Raw genomic sequence first — 8650 nt, 5'->3', positions numbered from 1 at the left:
AGGGCGAGTCAGGCCAGTCAGGAGCGGCTTATGGAGGCCTGCGGCGGCCTGCGAGCCCGGCTCCTCAAACCTCGGTAACTCGACACTGGAGAGTCATCGACCGGTGACTCAGACTCCTCGGTCCGCTCCTCTCTGGCACAGATGGTCCAGTCAGTCTGCCGAGGTCAAATTCCGATCTGGGCCTCAGTGAGGCGACACCCGTGTGATGTTTGTCTTGCTCCGCTAATGTACCAAATTAGCTGGTGAAAAATGCTGAGTGGCTTGTTTTCAGTCAAACGGTTCTGAGCTAGTGAGTAGCAGCTCTGTGACTTCAGGGGCCGGAAACAGGTTCACTGAAGCTAAAAGGAAAACGGGAAGCAGCAAGTATGATGCCAAGATAGGAAATCTTTTATTACAGAGAAAAAAAACTTTTCTTCCAAAATATAGAAATCTGTACAACTTCCGCACAATCAATTTACATGAACTGTACACATTTACAGCAGTTCATCACAACATACCCAAGGAAGAGAAACTCAACACGAGAAAGATGTCGACCGACATGAGAACACGAGATAGACAGCGTTTCTTCTTGGGTACGCTCAGATTTTTTTTTGTCTATTTTCTGCTTTCCGTAAGTAAAAAGGGCAACAAAATGACAAAAAAAACGAAGAAGAAGAAAAAAAAACAAAGGATACGTCTACGCTTACAGATCATGGAAACCTGTCTTTTTCGTGAAACCAAAACAACTTTGGTCCTTGCCAACACTCCCGTGACAGATGGCTTCGCTTACGCTAAAGTGGCATTCATGTTAAAAGATGAAATACAAAACAGAACACACAGCAATTATTGGCACTTCCCCTGTGTAATGTCATGTACTCTACTAAGAATGGTACACTCACAATACATTCTACAATATTCACCTCGACGTGAAAGTGGCAATAATTGAACTCTAAACGACGGCGGCGGTGACAAAACCGCTGTTCCCTTCCCATTTCATGTCTCAACATGTGCGACCTTTCCATAAGCTTATGTCTGAATGTCCGAGGCCTAAGTTTGGCAATACATTCCAGGTGAGACTCCAATTGTCTCCGAAAATAAAAAAGTCACATGACTTCAACTTGACATATTTAGTGCATTTAATGTGCTGTATTTTTCTTTTGTATCTCAAACTAGTCAAAGCGCTCTTATCACAAGTCTCACACCGATGTGCGCAAAAGTTCAATGGATTCCATTTAAAATAAACCGATATTTAGTGAGGACTAAAACCATTGGGTCGGTGATCGAGCAGTGAGGATTTCATTGGTTTTGGAATTGGCTTTAAAAATCGGATCACCAGGCCAACAAAGCAAAATCTACCAGTGTGAAGAGGAAACAGTGGAGAGTGATAAGACAATTTGCTCACATCCAGAATGGAGACCAATCTCATGATCACATGACGTTCAAAATGCCATCCCGGAGGAGCCGCGCGATATGAACGTGCCGTGCCGTTCACTCTGGAAACGGAACCTCCGTCTGGCCCGCACAGAATCAGGCTTTTCACAGACTGCTGAAGGGAGTATCAGCAGAGAGCAAGGTTTGGGAGGAGGGTAGAATTGGGGAGTTGCAGTGCGTCAAAGGCTATAGCTCTATTACCCATGATCCTCTCAGGCTTAGGGGAGCTTAAACACCCGTAGCTCTGGTCATGAGTGGCGGCCTGCTGTGACAGATCTGGCCAGTGGCTAAGGCTTGGAGATGCATCTTTGCCACAGCGTGCCGGTCCCACTCGGAACCAAAACCAGGAGGTAAGTGCGGGTCGACAACCACCACGTCCTCTCGTAAGCATGTAAACATTGTTGCTACTTAAACTTCCGATACAGTGAGATGAAAAAGGAAACAAAAAAGGTCCGGTACCCTCGATTCTTCATCGCGTGATTTCAGGTCTTTACGCCCCCCTAAGTGCAGCTTGAGCACGCCAAGCGTGTGTGCTGGTTTCTTCCCGCCACTGCCAGGCCGGGGTTTCGGCAAGAGCTCAGGATGGACCGCTCAAGTCAAGAGAGAGGGGCGAGAGGGATTTTAGCTGCCCTGGACAAAGTGGTCCGGCTCTGCGCCCCCACACCTTCACTGAATCAACCCCTGGCCCTGCCACCCCCCCCGGGGCCTGCGGTGGCGGGCGATGATATGTGTCACAATAAGTCTACCTGCGTCAACATGGGGTCAGCTAGCAGCGTGCTTGCTCACCTTTGGCTGGACAGGAGGTCTGACCTGAGCTGTGATGCGTGGCACTTGAGGCGTTCTGACCCCCCACAGGTCGGGGGAGGTATAGCTGCCAGGTTAGAAAAGGGTACCCTCCATAGCGGGGGAGGACCCTGCAGCACATCACACCACAGACGCCCAGCTGATAACACCAATGGCTCATTATTCACGAAGATGAGGTCTCCATAAGGCAACGCACAAAAGGGCTCGGCCGTTCCCTCACAGATGCCTTGGAAAATGGACACAAACACAACGAAGTTAAGGCTTACGAGGCCAGGGGTTGCTTGCGATTCTCGCTCCACTTCATTGCAAAGCAGTCAGACCTCCTCTGGCCAAAGACTCACATCACCACAGAGTCAGACCTCGCAGAGCAGCCAGCAACACACTCACTGTGCGTCGGTGTGCATGAATGCGGCGCATACGGATGGGAATAGGGGCAGGAGTCTACAGACTAAGTGAGACGACCATGGACACAGCTCTGACACGTTCACAAATTAGCACAGATACAGTGTAAAGGTTTTGGGAGGGCGGGGGAGCGACCTCTACTGGTGGCAAAAAAGGCTAGAAAATTAGCAGGGCAGTAAGAATGGCATGGAAAAAAATGACATTCGAATGGATGGAATGCAGGCAATTCTCTCAAAAGTACACATCCCACACAATCTAACGTCAAAGTGCATTCAATGACAATTTGAAAAGAGCCACGCGGTCAGAATTTGGGGAGAACCAAGACCTCTGCCATAATTTGAAATCGGATGATGGTCGGGTGGAGCCGCGGCGAGCTAATCCACAACACAGGAACTTGATTGAAATGTCACCACATTCACTGACTGCAGGGAGAAGGGAGCGGCACCCAAATCCTCGCAGGAAAGCTACAAAGAGACGGACGGCCGCGCGGCGAGCACACTGGTATCCACAGGTACCACTGGCCACGGAGCCAGAGCTCAAGCGTGGAGGCGAAAGAAGGAAGCAAAAACTTTTCTCCTGCAGCTGCAGGGCAGAGAAACCCGATTCCCTGCGCTCCACAAAGGGCTTTTATGGAAAATAAGGTCGCGCTTTTCTTGGGAGCTAAAGGAGCAAAACCTAAATCCTTCTTTCCCGGGAATCGAAACCCAAATTTCAAGGGTAGTTCCTGTCAATGGTCGCTTACAATTCATGGTTGGTGGATGTGTGTTTCATATGTACCCATGGTAACAAGATAGAAAAGTGCAAAGTCAATGCTGCCCGCCCCAGCGGAGCATCCCTGTCTTGTTGTTGTATGGTGGGGGTGGGGGGCGGGTAAAGCCAGTCTCCGTGGGGGTTCCTGGTAGGTTGGTTGGTTGGTTTGTATAGCTGCCCCAACAGTTCCACAAAGTCCAAAAAGCTTCTCCTAAAAACCGGAGTACCCAGCTGATCCAATGAACACGACAGAACAGATGAAAATGGAAAAGGGGGTCGAATATCAAACCTACGAGGTTTCCATCACCCGGTCGATAAGGTCACATCCTCTGTTTTTTTTTTTCCTTTCGCTTTTCTCCTCTTACTATTTCATTTCATATTCTTAGCTTTAAAAAGGCTGAGCCTGACCTGATCACACGACCTGACCAGCCAGGGCTTGACCCTGAAACAAAGTAGGCCCGGTGGCGTGCCTCTTTAGCTGGAGACAGTCATCATGTTGTAGGCTTTGGAAGGACTGGTTCTTCCCAGCACCATCAGTTCCTCCTTGCAGCTGATGTGACTGTCCACCAGGGGGCTCACCGCCCCGCTGCTTCCTGAGCTGGAGCTGGACGCCGCGGACAGTGGCATCCCCGCGGGGCTGGGCTGCGACTCGTACAGGACGCAGATGGAGCCGTCCTCGCCGATGCGGTAGGACACCTCGAAGGGGTCCACCCAGAGCGTCAGCTCGCTTGGCAGCAGTAGGTAGAGTTGCTGGATGGTCAGACCGATGCGCTGACCCGCCTGCCCAACCAGCGGGTCCATCTTGTGGTTGATGCGGATGCAGCGATAACCTGAGCCTTTGCAGGGCCTGTCTGGGAACCAATGGTGCTTGTATTGCTCTGTAAACACAAAAAAACCAGGACACACACAACCCGTTAATATTTGTGACAAGAGTAGTTCACACTTTAATTCAATGACCTCAAACATTGTCATGTGACCACAGAGTGCTTCATTGACTAGAGGGTCAAGTCAGCAGCCATTCAGAGCTGTGCAGCTGCACAACACAAAGATACAAACAAATCCTGCCGCGGTATAATGGAGAGACCAGCGTCAAACTCCAGGGACAAGCAATGGCAAGAACTGGCACTCCTTTAGCGGACGGAGGCTAATATTAGCATGCGTGCCTCTGTGTTTAGTATCACTGGCAGTGTGCTCCTTCAACAATCATAACACAAAAGACACTCTCCCTGAAGCAAAACACTCAGGCTCCGCCCACCAGCTTTTCTGTTGTTGCATTTCCTCGTCACATCTTGACGTCAATTGTCCTGGCTAACAAGCGTAGCGCTTGATCAGTTATTACGTAAAATGATCCAGAAGTGCCAAGTTTCACACACAAAACAAACCACAAACCATCCAAGTATCGTTTCATTTCAACACAGGCTCATGTTGTTGCCACACAAGACCAGAATAGCTTTGGAGTATTTGTCAAACAAACGTTGTCGATCATAAAGTACTTGAGCCTGCGACTTTCTAAGTGTTTCACTGGTGAAACTCAGAGCCTCAGAGCTACAGCGAAAACAGGACAAAAACCAGGCGAACACTAAACCACAAACCAAGGCGGTTCACACAAGCGTCACTGTGGTACAGTCGTACCGTCAACAAGGCCATTCCAGAGTGATAACAACTGAGAAGTACATCAGTTGGTAAACAAAATAACACGGGGAAACATAAAGATAATAATATATTACGATAGTTGTCCTTACAATACAACAGACTCACATTGATTTAATCGTTACAGCGCTGTGATGAAATGGATTAACCTGTGTGTAAACAAAGGCTTAGCTCACTATAAGTCACTTTGCACTTCACATCCGCATTTGTGACTGCTTTAATTCCTTCACACATGTGGGTCAAATCAACAGTTTGGTTCTCGCTGACCTGTTGTACACTCGTCTGATGTTTAGATAAGGGCCTGGGACGGACAGCAAGTCCCCCTCTGGTTAATGAGTCCGGGTCATAAAAGAAGCTGAAGCCAGAGAAAGGCAGCACAAACAGCACCACCTGTTCCAGGACTGATAAGCGGCCATAAACAGCCGAGCCCGGGGCGTATGTGGAGTTGCACAACCCTCCCCTGGCTGCCGTCCGTATGTCACAAAGTCCCCCCTGACGGCGGACTAAAGCACCAAAAGGGTCCAGCACTCAATCATGCATCTGGGACACCAGACTCCTCCTCTTAAAGGGGTAAAAACTTCTTGACTGAGTGACGGCAACTGTTTCAGAGTGGGGGAGGGGAGGAGCTAAACCATCCGCCACAAATAGCGACGCTTCTTTGTTGGGAGTATTTAACTAGAACACATCAGGCCTGGCTTCCTTCTTTTCCTGGCAGGTCTCATCCAGATTGAATTCCCATTCAAGCCATTGAAACACGGCGTAAGAGAAGTAGGGCAGTCTTCGTGCCAGGGGCCCGCAGGCCACCTGTATGCATCCGCGGGATAATCACAGCCCTCCCTGCCTCTTCTCACCCAGTCTTATCGCAGCCGTCTGCGTGCGGCTAATGGAGGGCCTGGATGATCTTTCCGCTTTTTCAGCCAGCCACAAAGGCAGCGCTCCTACAAACCCTGGAGCAGCTGGGAGCGGATAAGCTCCAGCCAGGGCTATTCTTAAAAACCAGGCCATGGGAGGGGGGACGGACAGGAACGCAACACCGAGGGTGATTGATTCCTGTCAGGGTTCTTGGTGTTGGCCACAAATTTCTAGAGGAAAATCGCTAACCTACGGATTTAACTAAAACAGGTCACGCTCAGCGCGTTCTCCCCTCGACGTACGTGTTGAATCAAACGGCCAGCTTCCCTGGAACTGCTAAAACAAAAGAGGCAGGAAATCATTCCTTTGTCTGGGTGGATTTCCCCTCCATTTCCCCGTCGACTGTGCAGCATCTTTAATGTGCTATAGGCGCCCACCAAAACAGCCCATCCCCCACTGGCAGCACAGCAACCTAACTTTTGTCTGTTTACAAGCACAGCCCCCTCAGTCCAAACAAAACTATCACGGCATCATGTGTTTTCACTCAGACAACGAATCGCTTCATCGCCAACCCGTGTACACTGCGATCCCCGTCGTGATAACAAGCAAAGTTCCTGATTTTTTTTAAATAGGACTTGTTTGGAATAAAGTCAGGAGAATGCTAAAGTAGGTCATGGTGTTCCACAGTACGCGGAGGGAAACAGATGTCGAGCAGATTTAGAGGCCTGATCCTGGAACGTGTTCCCAGGCCCCGCTGCTGTGTTCCGAGCGTCAAACTCTGCTGAAAACCTATTTTCTACTTCATGAATAAACAGGTGAGGATGACGACGCACCAGCTCGCCGTCTGTTTACCAGGACGCAACACCAGCAATCTGAAGCCAATTCATGCCTTCAGTGGGTTCAGGATCGAGTTCAACGACAATACAATTCGAACGTCGACTATTATTACCCACTGAGTATCGTTTTATACAACAGAAAAGCCTGTTAAGGAGGAAAGTGCTGGGGTGTCGTATCTTTCAATAAAAAAACGGTGTAATTCGACGAAGAATCGCTAATGTTTGTATTTCATAATATTTAAGGCCATCTTTTATCGAACGTAACTCGATTCTCTGACAATAGATTTTCTCCCCTTCAGCCTGAACGTGTTTGGATGGTCCAAGCGCGTTTAAAACAACTGGCAGATGGGTGTTTTTAGCGCTGGAAACAAACATTTCAGAGGGAGCCATTACGTAATGGAGTGTTTCGCTCGCGTCCCTCCGCCACTTCCTTGTTTGCGCCCTCGACCTCCCCTCCCCCACAGCAACAAAGTCGCACGTCCTCCCCCGCAAACGCGTCCATCTCACGGCCTCCTGAAGGCGAATAAAACCGAGCGGCCCGCACAACAACAACAACAACAACAAGAGTTTGTCGCCCCCGTGTTCAATGCCGAGTGGTGTTTTTCTGTCCGTCCGCGGCGCGCAGGCGCAGTGGCGGCCTCCCGACAGTGATACTCGAGAGAACAAAGAGGCGCTTCTCCTGCTTCACTTTCCCAACAATAGCGAGCGAACTCGGCTCGCTCGCCACGCAGAGGTGGCGTCGCGCGTCGAGCCGCCTTCTCTCCCAGAGCAGGCGGCGAGTGTGGAGGGTTTTTCTCTCACCTGACAGAATGTCCTGCAAGCTTTGGCTGAACGTCTGGACCTGTCGGTCGTTGACGTGTCCCTTCACCCGCAGGAACCGGGTCAGAAATCCCACGGCGGCGCTGATCTCGGGTTTCATGGTTCCCCGAGCACAGAGGGTATGCATCGAGAAGAGGACGCCTTGATCCGACTGGGAGAGTCCGCTCGCTCCTGGCGACTCGCTCCTGTTCGCATCTATCAGAGCGGAAGCAGCGGCTGAGAACTAAGAGGAGGCTGGAAACGTCCGCTCTTCTCTCGGTCAACAACAAGCCAGAGGGGGGTGTGTTGTGTTGCGTGCGTGTGGTCCGGGTGCCGCCTCGGTTGGTCCTCCCTGCTCGCCGTCCGTCGCCAGAGTGGAGCTGCGCGCAGGGGCGCGAGCCTCTTATAGCGCCGCCCCCCTCCCCGCGCCGTGCGCGGCGGACGCGAGCGGCTCCAGCAACAGCGGAGCACCAATGGCGTCCTGCGCTCGCGCTGACGAGCCGCGCGGAGGCGGAGCGAAGCCTTCACGTCACCGCGCTGGAAATAAACAGAGGCGCGCAGTGGGGGGCCGCGCTGCGTTCAGGGCCCTGACGGGAAGCGGCGGAGGCGGAGCGAGGAAGCCAACAACACAAACAAATGCGCGTTGGTGTGCGCTTGTCTGGCGAGGTCATCAACGCCGTAGCTGGTCGAGAGCACCAGGGATTCTAACTACAGACCACAGAGCCAGCCGCTGCCTCCAGGAGGTGGTCAAACTGTAGAGGGTTTTCACGGCAGCCGCCATGTTGGAGAGACTCACCGCTCAGCACAGAGCGGCCCTGAGGGCCATTCTGCCCATTCTTCCTAGAAAATATGGCGAATTACGCTCCTGTTTTGGGTTGTACCAATCGTGAAGAACATTTGGAATTTTATCGACTTCCAAAAGTGATGACAAATTAGGGAGAACGATGCCAGTAGTTATCGGGAGAAAGGAGGCGCTTGTGGTTGGCCAAGCTGAGCCAGGACCTTCGAGGCCAAACTGTGGATTACATCCGAATATTGTGCTCATTAGAAAAAGAAAAAGTATAGTCTACATGACTGTTCATTTGCATTGTATTGCCGTGGAAGAGAACACACCGAACCTTTATCAGAACATGTTTATTGATGCCCAC

The 8650-nt window shown here is 50.9% G+C and overlaps 1 protein-coding gene across 1 annotated transcript; it reads right to left on the bottom strand.

The window, feature by feature from the left end:
- Positions 1-364: 364 nt before the first annotated feature.
- On the bottom strand, positions 365-7865 carry btg1 (B-cell translocation gene 1, anti-proliferative). The gene is made up of 2 exons (XM_053864114.1): positions 7506-7865; positions 365-4244 (listed from the first exon to the last, which is right to left on the bottom strand). Exons 1-2 carry the CDS (start codon positions 7648-7650, stop codon positions 3841-3843), a joined length of 549 nt encoding a protein of 182 aa, XP_053720089.1. The 5' UTR covers positions 7651-7865; the 3' UTR covers positions 365-3840.
- Between the last annotated feature and the right edge of the window lie 785 nt (positions 7866-8650).

The sequence above is a fragment of the Synchiropus splendidus genome, chromosome 4 (assembly GCF_027744825.2).
Source record: "Synchiropus splendidus isolate RoL2022-P1 chromosome 4, RoL_Sspl_1.0, whole genome shotgun sequence".
Taxonomy (NCBI): Eukaryota; Metazoa; Chordata; class Actinopteri; order Syngnathiformes; family Callionymidae; genus Synchiropus; species Synchiropus splendidus.
Note: the sequence above shows the minus strand (reverse complement) of the source record. Positions and strands in the feature narration are given on the sequence as shown.

What these genes read in the sequence shown, in the direction of transcription:
- btg1 (XM_053864114.1), bottom strand. Translation starts at nt 7,650, where the DNA reads ATGCATACCCTCTGTGCTCGGGGAACCATGAAACCCGAGATCAGCGCC. An exon ending in CTTGCAGGACATTCTGTCAG is followed by an intron (nt 4,245 to 7,505) that starts GTGAGAGAAAAA and finishes TTGTGTTTACAG; the next exon opens with AGCAATACAAGCACCATTGG.